General features: G+C 39.8%; 3 protein-coding genes across 7 annotated transcripts in view; 1 reads left to right on the top strand and 2 right to left on the bottom strand.

The window, feature by feature from the left end:
* LOC131104288 (collagen alpha-1(II) chain-like) overlaps positions 1-12,361 on the bottom strand; it is a 34,042-nt gene extending 21,681 nt beyond the window's left edge. Inside the window, exon 1 of the mRNA XM_058051309.1 lies at positions 12,141-12,361. Within this exon, the coding sequence (XP_057907292.1) occupies positions 12,141-12,174 (34 nt within the window). The 5' untranslated portion in view covers positions 12,175-12,361. The remainder of the gene's footprint in view (positions 1-12,140) is intronic.
* LOC131104290 (glutaminase kidney isoform, mitochondrial-like) lies at positions 314-14,663 on the top strand. 5 transcript variants are annotated; one of them, XM_058051311.1, is made up of 18 exons: positions 315-629; positions 1,027-1,108; positions 4,914-5,035; positions 6,855-6,984; positions 9,157-9,236; positions 9,337-9,500; positions 9,802-9,860; positions 11,555-11,587; positions 11,670-11,728; positions 11,816-11,882; positions 11,982-12,032; positions 12,180-12,356; positions 12,487-12,618; positions 12,687-12,779; positions 12,960-13,021; positions 13,566-13,642; positions 13,713-13,776; positions 13,857-14,663. In XM_058051311.1, the coding sequence occupies exons 1-18, from the start codon at positions 418-420 to the stop codon at positions 14,011-14,013; spliced, it is 1,821 nt and encodes a 606-aa protein (XP_057907294.1). In that variant the 5' UTR covers positions 315-417; the 3' UTR covers positions 14,014-14,663. The 5 variants fall into 5 exon arrangements, 3 of the variants coding, with proteins under 3 accessions (XP_057907294.1, XP_057907295.1, XP_057907296.1); XR_009119754.1 differs by lacking the exon at positions 12,960-13,021 and having other exon boundaries at positions 314-629; positions 13,857-13,939; XR_009119755.1 differs by lacking the exon at positions 13,857-14,663 and having other exon boundaries at positions 314-629; positions 12,687-12,790.
* Positions 14,470-16,488, bottom strand: spryd4 (SPRY domain containing 4). Its single transcript, XM_058051323.1, has 2 exons — positions 16,293-16,488; positions 14,470-15,725 (listed from the first exon to the last, which is right to left on the bottom strand). The coding sequence occupies exons 1-2, from the start codon at positions 16,426-16,428 to the stop codon at positions 15,184-15,186; spliced, it is 678 nt and encodes a 225-aa protein (XP_057907306.1). The 5' UTR covers positions 16,429-16,488; the 3' UTR covers positions 14,470-15,183.
* Positions 16,489-16,827: the final 339 nt, after the last annotated feature.

Raw genomic sequence — 16,827 nt, 5'->3', positions numbered from 1 at the left:
GATTTATTTATGCATGAAAATAGATAGTAAAAAAAAAAGTTTTGTAAATGATTGCATCAATCATACAAAAGTGGAGATACCATTGCCGCATTCTTGATACGCTTTTTTTGTTGTTTTTAAGATATCAAACATGACAGGCATACCTTCCACTTTAACAGTTGGGCCAGAAGCTTTTGGAGCATTAGCTCACGCACAGTAGCTCAAAGTATATCCACTTTGGTCTGAGCAGCTGCTGTTGTTTATTGACCCAAGTGACTGAACCCGCACGCCACGTGTCCCCGCCCCCTTTACAGCAGCGTGTACTTGAGAGACAGCAGCTGCTGCTAACTGTGAGCACCTCTGAGCACTAGTCACAAGTAGCAGTCGACACCAGCTACTTTCTTATTAATCATTAGATTAGGCCCTATACTTATCACAATGCATTGCCTGAAAACTCTAAGGATGGCTAACTCCGGAATCCTGCAGCTATTTAAAAACGCAGCAATCTCAGCCAGAGTTGGAGCTGACGGCAGTGTTTTGTCCAGGACGCAGCAAGCTGTTCCTCTGCCCTGCTGGGTCACAGCATCACCTCACCCCCACAGAGCCCTTCATCACCACACGGGTCCTGATGTGGACCGAGGAGACGCCAAGTAGGTCACTGGAGGCCGCAATACAAAAATGTGTGCTTCACTTACGTTGCATCTTCGGTGATGGGGAGATTAAATTATTTATTATTATTTTTTATATTATTTCACATTAAATTGTTTGCCATCCCTTATGGATAATTATTTACTAATCAACTATAAACATATTAACTCCTAAATATAATGCTTGTATTTTATTATTATCATTGACTTTCATTAGTAACTAAGCTGCGTGAAGGTAGCCTGTTCAATAAAGTTTTTGTTCAATGAAAACATACATATACTAGCTTTTCCGGCATATCTAATGAGTACAATTCCATAATGTATTTATTCCTATTTTTATTAGTATTTATTCCAAACTACCTGATGCATGTTTCCACCTGTTGACATTCTGCGTCCTTAGGTTAATGTCCAGTATGGAGGACTTGCTTTTCTACACCATCACAGACGGCAAAGAGATGATCCCTCTCTCACACTTCATTTCGGTGAGTCAATTTCGCCGTCATTTCATTATCTTTGTCATGTTTTGGACGTTGTGTTCTTAGTACACGAGCACGTGTTTTCCCGCAACTGCTAGTGTTTCCTAAACACACCTCTGACATTAGTTACAGGAGACTTCAGAGCCCAGCGCAGGACAGGAATGTGCCAGTTTGTTATGTAATAGGAATAAATATAGTAGCTAAAGAAGACACGAGGAAGCGGGGTTTCTTTTAAGTATTGAGCTGATGTTTATATACGACGTACAATCCAACTTATTTGATTAGTTCAATTACAGCAAATAGTCACATTACATAAAAGGCTGACATCTGGTCACCTGAGTGACTATGGTAACATCTTTTTCTTAAATGGAGCACCGACACCCGTGTGTAAACACAGTCATCCTTTTCGGATGACTGGTAATGTGTTTGTAGAAGTAACAGGTAGAACGAGGAAGCGGGCCGAGGTGAAATAGAGCACAAACAATCCCTTAGCATCAAGGTTTGTTTAAAAAAAACAAAACAAATTTGTTCTTGTTCCTTATTATAGAAATGTTTACACAGCACTAAAAGGTAGAGGAATAAACACGTAATTCCTTGATGTCGGCATCTGCCATAACCTTTATACAGCCGCATCTTATTATTATGCACACTTCTGTTTTTTTTTAATATATTTTATTGTATTATAAATCATTGATCATCATCAATCTGAGGATATTTTCTCATTCTAAGTTGATTAGGTTCCATTCTTTCTTTCAAATGTTGATTAGAATTGTCATGAAGATCTTATCAAAGTTTAAGTATTACATATTATTGGTGCTAAACTCCCATCATCAAGCCATGTTTGGTCTAAAGCAGGGGTCTCAAACACGCGGCCCACGGGCCAAATGTGGCCCGCAGGATGCTAGTTTAGGCCCCCGCCTTGATATGAAAGTTTAATGTTAGTGCGGCCCGCGCAAGTTTGATGTGGATGCTGTATGGTATCATGTACCCAGAAAAAATTATTACGTTTGATTAATGTTCATGTTAAAGGTTAAATAACTGTTAATAGTTATCCTCCCTATCCGTGTGGAAGTGGTAAGTTTTTGGCTATTTAATTTTAAAGGAAATAACTTGAAGGCTACCGTTTAGGTCGCTAGCTCTCTAGTTTGCGAGTTAGCATGTGTCTCAAGACGCTGCAGTTGCGCAATATGTTGTAAATAAAAAAGAGTATAAATGTGACTATAGTCGTGTTTTGTCATGTCTACAGGGCTCTAATAATGCTTTGTTCATTTTAATCTGAAAAAAATAATTTGTCTACCCACCAACTATATGTGGTTTCTTAAGTGTTTATTATTTGCCTTTTTATTATTATTATTATTATTATATTTATTTATTACTGATTGATTGATTTTCTTTATTCTTGATTTGTTTATTTATTTTTCATCTTATTTTGTGTAGAAAAATAAAAAGTAAGATATTTGAGAACAGTGGAATGTTTTATCAGAGCTTTTCTTGTAGAAAATTGGAACCAAAGCAAAGTTTATTCATTTTTCTGTTTTTAATAAAAGCGTTTTTTTTTTGTTATTTTTTTTTTTTTGAAAACCTGATGCGGCCCAGTCTCACCCAGACCCTAGCTCCAGTGGCCCCCAAGTAAATTGAGATTGAGACCCCTGGTCTAGAGACAGTGCCACTGAGGCAGGAAGACAGGAAGCAGAACTGGAGGTAGCAGATGCTGAGGTTCAGATTGGGAGTGACCAGGATGGATAGGATCAGGAACGAGTACATCAGAGGGTACATTTTTTTAGTCCGGTTAGTTTGTTAGTTAGTCCAATCTACTTTCCTTTTCAAGTATTAGTTGCGCCATATTTGTTAAGACACGGAGTCTTCTACTGCTGCCTCAATGTGACACTTTTGTCATGCAGTCGCCCCCTGCAGAGTGAAGGAAGTCCTACACTTCTCTAGGCCAAACTGAATGGTTTCATAGTTTGGCCGATGTGTCCTGTGGGCCGCCTACTGAAGAACCCTGAGGGTTTCAGCTGGTTCTTGAAGATATCTCAGATAATCCACAAGCTTTTCTCACTTTCACTGTGTGAGCCTGCTGGCTGCTTAACCTTTTGCTAATGTCTTGTGTGCTGTAATGGGTAGCAAAGTCATGAGACAGTGGCATCGTGTGGGTTGTAAGCACCTCGGGCGAAGCTAAGGCTCTCCGTCTGGTCCGCAATTGAGGAATTTTGACCTTTTAGGGCAACTGTAGTTCTCAGTGTGCTTAGCAAAGTGGAGTTGGCAGAGTTGGTGTATGACAATCCAGATTATATTTGTTTGTGGATCACTGCTACTTCGACAATCCATCCATTTTCTATGTCGCTTGTCCTCATTAGGATTGCGGGAGATTACTGGAGCCTATCCCAGGTGACTACAGGCAAGAGGCAGGGTTTGGATTGATCGCAGTACTACTACTATTACAAATATTTGTCAATTATTATAATTACTATTATAATTACTACCACCCTCGGCCATCTCTGTGTGGAGTTTGCATGTTCTCCCCGTGCATGTGTGGGTTTTCTCCGGGTACTCCGGTTTCCTCCCACATTCCAAAAATTCATTCATTCATTCATTTTCTACCGCTTATCCTCACGAGGGTCGTGGGGGTGCTGGAGCCTATCCCAGCTGTCTTTGGGCAAGAGGCGGGGTACACCCTGGACTGGTCGCCAGCCAATCACAGGGCACATATAGACAAACAACCATTCACACTCACATTCATACCTATGGACAATTTGGAGTCGCCAATTAACCTAGCATGTTTTTGGAATGTGGGAGGAAACCGGAGTACCCGGAGAAAACCCACACATGCACGGGGAGAACATGTAAACTCCACACAGAGATGGCCAAGGGTGGAATTGAACCCTGGTCTCCTAGCTGTGAGGTCTAACCAATCGACCGCCGTGCCGCCCCATTCCAAAAATATGCTCGGTTAATTAGCGACTCCAAATTGTCCATAGGTATGAATGTGAGTGTGAATGGTTGTTTGTCTATATGTGCCCTGTGATTGGCTGGCGACCAGTCCAGGGTGTACCCCGCCTCACGCCCGAAGACAGCTGGCATAGGCTCCAGCAACCCCTGCGACCCTCGTGAGGATAAGCTGTATAAAATGGATGGATTGATTATTATATTTAAGGTGCTTATTAAATATAGTAAGTATAGCAATAGAATAGGAGACCAGGGTTCAATTCCACCCTCGGCCATCTCTGTGTGGAGTTTGCATGTTCTCCCCGTGCATGCATGGGTTTTCTCCGGGTACTCCGGATTCTTCCCACATTCCAAAAAAACATGCTAGGTTAATTAGCGACTCCAAATTGTCCATAGGTATGAATATGAGTGTGAATGGTTGTTTGTCTATATGTGCCCTGTGATTGGCTGGCGACCAGTCCAGGGTGTACCCCGCCTCTTGCCTGAAAACAGCTGGGATAGGCTCCAGCAACCCCTGTGACCCTCGTGAGGAAAAGCGGTAGAAAATGACTGAATGAATGAATGAATGAAGTATAGCAATAGATTCCTCATAAAATCAAATACAGATGCTTGAAGTTAAATTAGAAATATCTAATTATTGGCGTGTGCATGTGAATTCTTGCACATACTTGACAGAAAATTCCAGCTGAGATGATTTACAAGGACAAAAAAGTGTCAGCTATGTGTAAAAGTGACTGGTGTCATACATGGTGTTCTCCAAAATAGACACTCATACTCCATACACTGCTTTTCCTGTATGGTTTGTTCTTATTTTAACTATTTTTAATTGAATATTAACAAGAGTTAATACTTTGTATCTCTGCAGGTTTTGAGAAAAACAGGTCTTCGGACTTCTGACCCGAGGCTGCGTGACTGTTTGCGTCAGATGCGACAATTCACACTTGACTCTCTCGGATCGGGCATGATGGATAAGGCGCTCTTCAGAAGGTATTAAAAGCTCCTGGCATGTACACCGCCACCAATGCACACACACACACACACACACACACACACACACACACACACACACACACACACACACACACACACATGCTCAAAGACGGGGGGAGGGGATGGGGGAAGAGTATACACCCAATGAACCCTTCTCTGTTCTGTCAATGTACAGTAAACTTCTTCCTAAATGTCAATCATATGTTATATTATAACTATCATCAAGAGTCCTTCATAGCTTTTTCGGTATCAGTTCTGTATCGAGAATAGTGCTGGTGCTATTTGAGGCCCGCAGACTGACAGAGACAGGCGTTTAGAGGCGACAGCTGCCACCAAGACGCTTTCACGTGCACGCATGCAAGCAAAAAGAGTTGCAGCGTGAGGACACAGGCCTTGAGTGCCCTCAAGGCCTGTGAAAGGCTGCGCTCCATTACATAAAGAGGCTCAACAGCTATTTGCGCATTTAAACTGTATATTTCCTACAAATGGAAACGATTGTTTATCACATACAGTAAACCTCGGATATATCGGACTCGGATATATCGGAAATTCGCTCACAACGGACAGATAAAAAAGAACCGATTTTTCTGTAATGCATTTCCAATAAAAATTCATTGCATATATCGGATTTTTTATAACGGATTCCGCCTATTTCGGACAAAATCTCCAGTCCCGTTCCAATGCATTTCCATTAAATTTCCTTCGCATATATCGGATGGCCGCATCGTGGCGCTCCGATTCGCCGAATCGTGACAGGCCGCTATACGACGTCATTTGCAGCGTTTGCAGCGTTGCCTGCGCGTCCAGGTACATTGGAAACATAGTCAAGGAAGTGCCTTTTTATAACGGATAAAATCCGATTTACGCATATACCGGATATAAATCTGATATATGCGTAAAACGGACATTTTTCGGTATACGCATATAACGGATTTCGCTTATATCGGACAAAACCAGTGGGAACAATTGAATCTGATATATCCGAGGTTTACTGTACTACAGTATTAATTGGCCCTGTACCCTAGAAACCGTCCATGAATGATACGGGAAAATGCCGAAATGATACTGTGTCAAAGCCCAGGGCAGTGATACTGATAAAATATAGAGTTTAACCATGTCCAGTATCAGCCCCCCGTAGCTGTCCACTCTGGTATCGTGCCCGTGAAACAACCAATCAGAGAACAGCACACGAGCGCTTAGTGCCTAGTGCTTCTCCAGTCACCAAAAAACTTGATTAATGGAACTTTAATTGTCAGACATTGATAAGATAAGACATATTATTAAAATATTATTGTTGAAATATTTTTGCAATTGTTGTGTTTACACTGTTTAGATATAATACATGTAATAAACTGAACATTTTCTAGAAACAAAATGGTCTTTTGATTAAATAGTACGTGATAATAAGCTCATGATTAAATAGTATGTGATAATAAGATCACATACATCGGTCTCGGGCTGATACTGACACTCGGGGGCATGATACTGGGCCTGATACCAGACAAACCATGTGATAACCTATAATTATGTTACACATGGCATATTTCCCTTCCTTTTTCCTCAAAAGCGCACTATAAATATGCTATTAGAATAAGAGCGGTCTGTATGAATAATGCAAGCATGTGCTTTCTTCTTCTAGCATCCCAAACCTCACGCTAGCATCTCATTGGATAAGTGAGATCTGTGGATAAAACGTTATTGGCTCATCTGTGACCGCAAATCCAAAATAAGACAAAGCTCTTAGAGATTCGCAATTCTATTGTACACTCATGTCGTGTATTCGTTTTTAAATCCTAACTCTATCATGCTCACGCAGGTACGTCGGTAACAACATCATGCTGCTGACAAAGGCCTTCCGAAAAATGTTCATCATCCCAGACTTTGAGGTTTTCACTGAGAAAATCAATGAGATGTATGAGAATGCACAACAGCAGGATGGGGGCCAAGTAAGTAATAGATGCTCATAAATATAATCATCTGTATCATGGCGGTGAGGAACATAACAGAAGTAGTTATGGTATCACAGCAGATATCATAGGTTTCTATGCCGCTTATCCTCACCATTGTATTATTACAAAAAATATACAAAGATCTAATATACTGTACTGTAACAAGATGGGGCATTACAGAGCAAGGCCGTAAAACGGCGGGGTACACCCTGGAATGGTCGCCAGCCAATCACAGGGCACATATAGACAAACAACCATTCACACTCACATTCATACCTATGGACAATTTGGAGTCGCTAATTAACCTAGCATGTTTTTTTGGAATGTGGGAGGAAACCGGAGTACCCGGAGAAAACCCACGCATGCACGGGGAGAACATGCAACCTCCACACAGAGATGGCCCAGAGTGGAATTGAACCCTGGTCTCCTAGCTGTGAGGTCTGCGCGCTAACCACTAGACCGCCCACAGCAAAATAACATCAGAAAAAAATAGCGTTTTCTCAACTAGCAGCCCTTCACCTCAAACCACACCCACACAAAGTAGAGTTTATCTTAAAGGGGAACCTATTATGCTCATTTTTCCACCTTTTGTATTGAGTTGTGGTCAGAAAAGTTTTTTTGATTTTCCAGAATCTGCACCTATTCCTTTTGTATTTGCTTTGATTTGTGCTTCCTGCCAAAACGGACTGTTTTCATTTATTCCACCCACCGGGTGTGTCTGCTCCTCTGTGATTGTTCACACGCCCAAAGTGCTTCCTAACTAAGAACCATATAAGGAAGTCTGGTCCTCTGTGACATCACAAAGGAACGGTTTTACCCACGCCTTTTCAAACAGAACATTTTGAGCCATCACAAACTTCTTTCAGGGCTCACTTCCAAATGCACAAACCTCATTATCTGAAACTTTGGTATTGTTTAACACAAGAATACAACATTCTAACTACATTTATAGGTCAGAAAAGTGGAAAAAGCATCATAGGTCCCCTTTAAATATGTGGTAAACATTTATTGTCGGAACTTCAAACATTGGATAACTTTGAAGTGTATAACAACAAGTATAACGGCTTGGTTATAAGTGTTCATAATCTCTACACATTTACACGATAACTCATCTGGAGCAAGTTCACAATCAATATTTATCTAATAACTAATAAACATAAACTGTTGAAATGAAATACTAAATCTCCTCAACGGAGATGTTTTCTCCCTTTCAGTCAGCCATGGTCGACATAACTTGGTTTGTTGCCAATCAGTGGATAGAAAAATGTTATTGTCGGCCAGCTAGCTGGCCCTTGTGTGGTATATCCAATCAGTTAAAGAAACTATATGTCAATATAGTTTAAGTTTTTTTTTAATCACAATGTGTCCCACCTTGGTAGCATCCTATTAGCAAAGCTAAACAACATGGCAATCGGAACAGGAAGTTACGTCACCAGCATATAAATGACTTACTTTTACTTTCATGAAGATGTGACTGTTCCCAAAGACACGATTTGGCAGTGAGATCAACAACCACCACCTTCCTGTTTTGAATCACATCAAGATCATGTCTTCAGTGAAGGTAAAAGCAAGTATTTACGGTATTTCTGAAGGGAAGAATTTATTTGGTTAACAGCCATTTCAGTTGGAACAAATTAATGACGCTAACCAAGGTTCCACCGTATTATTAGATTTGGGAAGGCAGGTATGACACTCCTTAAAGTGTGCAGGTGTAGCTAACATTTTGTAGCCATTATTTTTTTTTCCAAGAAACTGTATAAGAAATATGAGCAAAAATTTATTAAATATATATATATTTTTCAAATGGGGAAAAAATATTAATATATTTATAGCACTTTTTTGTCAATGAATATTTAATATAACATAATATTTAAACCTGAAATATTAATTGTTAATATTAATAATAATATAATCATAATAAAAAATAAAAAATAAAAAATAAAAAATAAAAAATAAAAAATAAAAAATAAAAAATAAAAAATAAAAAATAAAAAATAAAAAATAAAAAATAAAAAATAAAAAATAAAAAATAAAAAATAAAAAATAAAAAATAAAAATTAAAAATTAAAAATTAAAAATTAAAAATTAAAAATTAAAAATTAAAAATTAAAAATTAAAAATTAAAAAAATAAATAATCCGTCACTGATCACGTGATCATCCTCAATCAGGTGGCTGATTACATTCCTCAACTGGCCAAATTCAGCCCTGACCTATGGGGTGCGTCTCTTTGCACCATTGACGGACAAAGGTAAGCATCTCATTATAAATGCATGCATCAATTTTGACATCATCCAACCATTTTTCAGCTTTTCCATGTTTTTTTCCATTCACCCATTCATGCCACACAGACACTCAGTGGGTGATACCAAGGTTCCCTTCTGTCTGCAGTCATGCATCAAGCCTTTGGAGTACGCCATCGCAGTGCACGAGCTCGGCAGTGAGCACGTGCACCAATTTGTGGGCAAAGAGCCCAGTGGATTCCGATTCAACAAACTGTCCCTGAATGATGACGGTAAACAGGATTCTGTCCATGATTCCCACTATCCCGGTTACTATGGTTACTACTGTAGCTTAGTATTGGGTTCTTTCTTTGTAGTAATTGTAGTAGTAGTGGTGGGATGTTTTTTTTGCAGCTTCAGGGATCACATCAGGTTTTCAGACTGTTTTTTTTTGTCGCAATCCTGAACTGTTACATCACCTGTGACTCATGTTCCACCTAAGGGATGTTGGTGTTGTGAAGTAGCTCCTCTAATCGCAGCAGTTCATTGGTGGAGAGGTAAGTTTGTGATAACATGCTCTCATTTCTTGTGCAGATAAGCCACACAACCCAATGGTGAATGCTGGCGCTATCGTTATCAGCTCTTTAATAAAGGTAAAAGCTTTTCACCGGTGTTCTAGGTGGTAAATTACAAGACTTTATGTTTTTCACTGTTGGATCTTAAAGGGTGTACAAAGTAGAGCTTCAAAATGCAAAAAGAAGATTTTTTTTTATTGCAAAACAACCATTAAAAGCTGTTATGCTGTTCATCAGCTTATCAAAATGTAAAACATCCCTGATATAATTCATCAACTTTGTTTAAATACATTGTAGATTGTAATTACGTATATTCTACATTGTTTGTTTTGTGAAAGCAAACGGCTAAGTGGTAGGTTGTTAATTTGGGGCAGCGTATTTTTCAATAGCAGTCATGCCAAAAGTTGTGTTGCTGCTGGATGTTCATCATAGCTGGTGATACTGTAATTGTTTTTTTTTTCCAAAAGAGGAAGGTTAAAGATAACGATAAATGAAGTAAGTGCAGAGAACAGGGGTGCTGGAGCCTATCCCAGCTGTTTTCGGACGAGAGGCAGTGTACACACTGGACTGGTCGCCAGCCAATCACAGGGCACATATTCACGCTACACTCATATTCATATCTATATGGACAATTTAGAGTTGCCAATTAGTACCCAGAGAAAACCCACACATGCATGAGGAGAACATGCAAACTCCAAAGATGGTCGAGGGTGGAATCAAACTTGGGTCTCCTACCTGTGTGGCCTGGGCGTTAACCACTCGACCACCATGCAGCCTGTTTTTTTTTTTTTTTTTAACAACGGTCTTAAATCTTTTGATGAGCTAATGAACAGAATGTTTTTCATTTTAATGTTTTTTTGCAGTCAATTGCAGACTCCAAAAATGGTTTGTCCCACTCCCATTCCTACATTTTGCATTTTGAAGCATTAGAAACGGCCAAAACATTACTGCAGACTTGGAAATCATCAGTCTAAGCCAAAACTAGCGAGCCACCCAACAAACTCTCCATTGTGCGTCATCACTCCATTATTGACCGGTCAGTCTGTGTCCACAGCCGGTGGACTTTGTCCATCAGAACCGACGTCAAACTTGTCTCAGTGGGCATAGCCAAATATGGTGTGTGTGTGTGTGGTCGGTAGTTGAGTTTTGCTTTAGCTTCACAGCTGACTGGAGAAAAACGTTGGGCTTCATATCACATGTAGGTCAGCTGGACGGGAGGGACTGTGTAAAGGACGAGAGGGGTGGGGGGTGTTTGTTCTTCTGGCCAATCAGAGTGTCCACAAGAGAAGGTGTGTCGCACGCCCTTGCTGACACTTGGCACAAGGTGGTGATCGTGTGGTTTAGTATTGTTTATTTCTTAACACGTTGCATTAAAGAACATCACAACAACAACAACATTTGCAACTTAGGTGCTATAATTGCATCTCTAAATGCTAATTTCTAAAAACAATATTTAAAAAAAAAGCCAGTCAGTAAATCAGGAACCCATTAAAGCATCCATAATGGCCAGAGACGGTGTTTACATTACTAAATACACCAGGACGTCATGTGACCAGTCAAAGTACGCAAACACTGCCATCTATAGGACTGGCAGAATCAACATACCATCAGAAATCTTACTGTAAAAGGTAGGTCATATACTAAATATATAAATGAAATTAAAATACAGTAATAAAACAGAATTGGATTAAGTTTATAGTAATAAATGTGTGGTACCATTTAAACGCATTTCACAACTGAAAGTGATTTCTTTTCTTCTTCCCCCCCGACAGCCCGACTCAAATAAAGCAGAGAGGTTCGACTATGTAAGTAAAAGCTCTGCTTAAGACTTAGACTGCAGAGTAGCCTCACTGTCACCCCCCCCTGCGTGTTTTTTTTTTTTTGCAGATAATGGACTTCTTAAAACGCACAGCTGGAGCAGAGTACGTGGGCTTCAGCAATGCGACGTGAGTACGAGTAAGAAAAGCTCTACGTATATAGGTTTTAGAGGCACTCTGATGTTATTTGTCATTTTATCTGCGATGGTTTCACAGCTTCCAGTCTGAGAGGGAGACAGGCGATAGAAATTTTGCCATTGGTTATTACCTCAAGGAAAAAAAGGTGAGATTTTGCGCAGGTGAGTGTGTAGGTGTTTAGGATCGATAATAAAACATCTTAAGTAAGTGAGATGTCTGATGTGAGGATGTTTTGGACTTGCAGTGCTTCCCTGACAACGCAGACATGATTGCGGCTCTCGATTTCTACTTTCAGGTGAGCAACGAGATATTCAAAAATGTTTTGTTTACATTTGACAACCTCATATTTTCTCTCCTTGAGTCCTAAAAACTGTTTAAAATGTTTAAAAATTGGAAAGCATACCTCTTTCAAATTGTAAGAACTGAGTGTTTTCCATCCCAGTTGTGCTCCATCGAGGTCACATGCGAGTCAGGCAGCGTCATGGCGGCCACCCTGGCCAATGGGGGAATTTGTCCCATCACGGGTGAGCGTGTGCTGAGCACCGAGGCGGTTCGGAATACGTTGAGTCTCATGCATTCCTGCGGGATGTACGACTTCTCTGGAGAGTTTGCCTTCCATGTGAGTCACCTTTAAAAGTGTTCATTGGTATGAACATCCAGCAGCAACACATACATTTTGGCATGATTGCTATTGAAAAATACACTTGCGTTCATTTTCATAAAATATTTAACATATTTATGCTTTTCAGGTGGGCTTACCTGCTAAATCTGGGGTTTCTGGTGCCGTGCTCCTCGTAGTCCCGAACATCATGGGTGTCATGTGTTGGTCTCCACCTCTGGATCGCCTTGGGAACAGCGTGAGAGGCATTCACTTCTGTCAGGTACATCACAGCTTCATCATTTGCGGATTAAATCATGACACGATGATAAGAATGTTCCGCCTTTCCAGGAGCTGGTCTCTCATTTTAATTTCCACAACTATGACAACCTGAGACACTTCACCAAAAAGCACGACCCCAGACGACGATCAGATGATGAGCCGGTGAGTTCCAGGCAAGACACATTTAATATACGCGACAAAAATAAACACAGCAATTTAGGTTTTGTGTTGTGTATGTTTTTGTTGAGTTTATATATTAGATGCAATACAGTATATACAACATATATATAGTGTTATAGTAGTATCATATAGTATTATAATGTTTACCTCTCCAACCAATAGAACAAGTCAGTGGTAAACTTGATGTTTGCGGCCTACAGCGGGGATGTCTCTGCTCTGAGGAGGTAACATTTACAATAAGTAGCATTCTTTAAAGCCTGTTATAATGCTTAGAAATGTATTTTCGTTCACCATCTATTTGTATTTGCACATAAAAATAAACATGATTTTATTCATAACTTTTTCATTAACGCTTGTGTGCCTTCTCCAGAACAAAGTGCAGTAATATTGTCTGGAAATAATACTAGCTTTAGGTATTTCTTGACTTCACAGTTGTTATGTATAGGGTGAACAGTTTGGGTCGCAGTATTGACCCCTGGGGTATGCCGTATGATATATTTAAGCAGGTGTATATTCTCCTAGCTTCACATATTGCTTCCTGTTTGCAAACTAGCTTTTTCAGTTCAAAACTAACCCGCTTATTCTATCCTGTTGTAGTTTAACTAAAATACAGTGATTAATTATATTAAATGCTTTTGTTAAATCCACAAAACTATGGCTGTGCACAAATAAAAGTAAACCATTACCATTAATTGGATCAGCGATAATTCATTAATTAATTGTTGTAACTCGAGTTAGAAATGCAAATTACATTTTTTTTCTTTGCAGGTTTGCTCTTTCAACTTTAGACATGGAGCAGAGAGACTATGACTCTCGCACAGCTCTTCACGTGGCCGCTTCAGAAGGTGCGACTCTTTTAGTCATTCCAAAATGCATTATAATGTTTCAAACATATTCCTCACAATATTCTTCCAGGCCATGTTGAAGCTGTCATCTTCCTGACTGAGGAATGTAAAGTGAATCCTTACATCAAAGACAGGTAGACAGCGTGCAATAAAGGAGACATCAAAATGAGCAATCCATCTGTATACCGTACGGTCTAACGGTGTTCAATGGCAGATGGGGCAACACGGCTCTGGATGACGCCAGGCAGTTTGGCCATCAAGTCATCGTCACCATTCTGCAGCAGTACCAGCATGTACACACCGACAGCGACTCAGCAAGCTACAAGGAGGAGCGGAAGGTTGCCATGGATACACTGAAGAGCATCAATTGAAGGACCAGAGGAGGTTTTAAAATACAAGTAAAGCACTTAGGTAGCGCTAAATGAAACAGGGTGACTGAGACATGTGATGAATGTATGATGTTAAGATACTGTATCTATTAATGGTGTGCAGGGTTACATTTTTCTTTTTAAATGTGATTGCTCAATATTATACGGCGCTCTACTGTAATTAATATTTAATTGCATACGGAATGTCACGTTGTCGGATTTTTTTGTGCTGTATCTGTTTTAATCTAATTTATTTTTAAATATGCTTGCTAAACTATGCATGTCTGATTCATATATTGGCGTAGTCGCGCTCATTATCAACTACAGCATGCAGTATGTCGTTATTTTGTATGTTTTTAAGAGTAACTCCTCAGTGCTGGTCTGTTCTTGTATCTATTGGTTGCGTTCACACTTGTTATTTTACACAATACAGGACCAAACAGGATATAAAGACTGGTATTGGAACTGGAATGCTGCATTTTATTGCAAACGCTGATCCGAAACACATGACTAATTGCCAGGTAGTAGTAGTAGGTGAAACAGGAAACCAGAAAAGGAACGTGACGATATAATTAGGAAACTAAATGTGTTGTATTACTTTGAATTTGAGTTTAGTGGTCAATGGAAACAAATGGCTCTTTTCATGTTAAAAAGGTATCCGATTCTTTTTTTTTTTTAGTCGTGCAAAAGTGAACGCACCCAATGCCTGTTTCAGTGATGTAAATTTAATATACAGTATTAACATGCCCACAAAGGCAGCACCAGAAATGTGTAAAAAGTTTAACCACCTCATATCTTGCTCATAAGCTGATAAATGATAAATCATTTGCTCTTTCACAAAAAAGTCCAAGCATAGATTGGCAAGATTCATAATAATGAACATGCAAGATGACCAGGCGTGTTTTAAAAACAATAAATGATTCATTTGTATATTTTTTTCCATATGTGAGGCAATTTCATTAAAGAAAAACTATGCAAAATTCTTATGTGGGACACGAACACATTTTATTTCCCATTTCTGTGCATTCTAAAGAGAGAAAATAAATGGACAAATATTAACCACGCTACTGCAATATTGTTTTCTCTCTTTAGAACACACACAAAAGTGAAATAAATATGTTCATATTTCACATAAGGATTGTGAATAACGGGCACAATTTTCCTTTGAAGCTATCACTTAAGGCCCTGAGGCTCCTCCATGCCAGAGTGTGTGAGCAGCTCCCCATCCCAAAGTCCAAAAGCAGGGCAGAGTGGAGTCTTGAAATGACCGCTGATGGTATGAATGATCCTCGGTCTCTCAGTGTCTACCAGCCCCAAAAACCTTGCCTCAAAGTCCAGCAGAATGCCCACACGGTCCGGCTTTCCCACCAGGGTCACAGGGACAATCTTATTGTTGGTCATGGCGAACCACTTGCGCTGAGCATAGCCGAACACCCACGAGGAACTGCTCGTACCTACACAGTCATCACGTGACATCAGTGCTTCGGCTACTCCCACGCGAAACTCCTGAGACTTTTTGACCGTCACTTCCCAGTAGTGGCGTCCGCTGTTGATCTTCTCGTCGCCAAACACAACCGCCCAGTCTCGGAAACGCTCAGGGCTGTCTTGGACATGGCTGGGGTCCAGACCTAGCATGCGGTAGATGACGCCGGTGTCTTTCTTAAAGAGATCCAGACTGCTGTGAGCTGTCCTCTCGTCTAGACGGAACTGCAGACCTATACGCAAACAAGATGATTTCACTTAACTAGTATAAACATTTGGAACAACTGTGCGGTGTTTTCAAGTTGGCGACCATGTTGGTTTCCAAGCCCTCTTGGCAACATATTTTCTCAAAAGCAACAAAATCTACTTTTTCTGGTGTAGTTGAAGATTAAAGGTGGAGGCAAGTAATTATTACGTTTGATTTTCTACCAGGTTATGCTTTCTTACCTTACAACATCATGTGTAAATAATATGCAAATTAGCCACTGAAGTTGGCGAGCGACTTCTCCGACAGCCAATAGCTACTTTTCTTACTGAGGAGTTGGCCATAGTGCAACTATGACTTTTCGAGTTGCATTAAAAACATATTTTTTACAACCCTAACATTATTTTCACTCGTACCGTACGTTTTGTAAATGTGTCTGTTGTTACAGAGCAAGTTACGACTATTTGTTTGGCGACAAGCAAAAGCTCCACGTTGTTAGCAATACATAAGAAAAACATTAGCTGCTATGACTCCACGTCGTTTCGCCGACCTCTAAGAAGCTACGAGTTATTCGTGTGTTTTATTTGACACTTACCTTTCCATGTCGACGTGATAAATTGTCTCCGAGGAGGCAAGTTGCTATATTTTCTGTATTTTGTTGACAGAGCAGTAACCATCCGAGTCCGTCCCACCAGGCAACAAACTCTCACAACATTACTAGGCGACGCCATGTTTCTTTGCTCACGTGGTTCAGCTTGCTTCCTGCTTTCATACCAGAAACTGCTTGTACTCTACCGCCCCCAGCAGGCTTGGAGAGAAACAGTCACCTGTATTATTATTATTATTATTATTATTATTATTATTATTATTATTATTATTATTATTATTATTATTATTATTATTATTATTATTATTATAATCTGGTACTGTTCACTGTCAAATTGAGGGCCACATCGCAGTTATGGAGGCCCCTAACTGTCAATATATATTAATATAAAAACGAATATGGCCTCATTATTATAATTTGTCTATTTTTTTCTGTAAAAATGAAAGAACAAATAGATTTAGAAATGGTACGTGCATTGTTGAGATACATTATTCCCATACAGCACGATGATGTGAACTACATT

This window comes from Doryrhamphus excisus, chromosome 16 (genome assembly GCF_030265055.1).
Source record: "Doryrhamphus excisus isolate RoL2022-K1 chromosome 16, RoL_Dexc_1.0, whole genome shotgun sequence".
Classification (NCBI taxonomy): Eukaryota; Metazoa; Chordata; class Actinopteri; order Syngnathiformes; family Syngnathidae; genus Doryrhamphus; species Doryrhamphus excisus.
Note: the sequence above shows the minus strand (reverse complement) of the source record. Positions and strands in the feature narration are given on the sequence as shown.

Bases quoted from the DNA above. Each gene is read 5' to 3' on its own strand.
- LOC131104290 (XM_058051311.1), top strand. From the start codon at position 418: ATGCATTGCCTGAAAACTCTAAGGATGGCTAACTCCGGAATCCTGCAG. The intron at 630-1,026 runs GTAGGTCACTGG...CTGCGTCCTTAG, and splicing joins GTGGACCGAGGAGACGCCAA to GTTAATGTCCAGTATGGAGG. The intron at 1,109-4,913 runs GTGAGTCAATTT...GTATCTCTGCAG, and splicing joins CTCTCTCACACTTCATTTCG to GTTTTGAGAAAAACAGGTCT.
- spryd4 (XM_058051323.1), bottom strand. From the start codon at position 16,428: ATGGCGTCGCCTAGTAATGTTGTGAGAGTTTGTTGCCTGGTGGGACGG. The intron at 15,726-16,292 runs GTAAGTGTCAAA...GTTTGCGTATAG, and splicing joins TATCACGTCGACATGGAAAG to GTCTGCAGTTCCGTCTAGAC.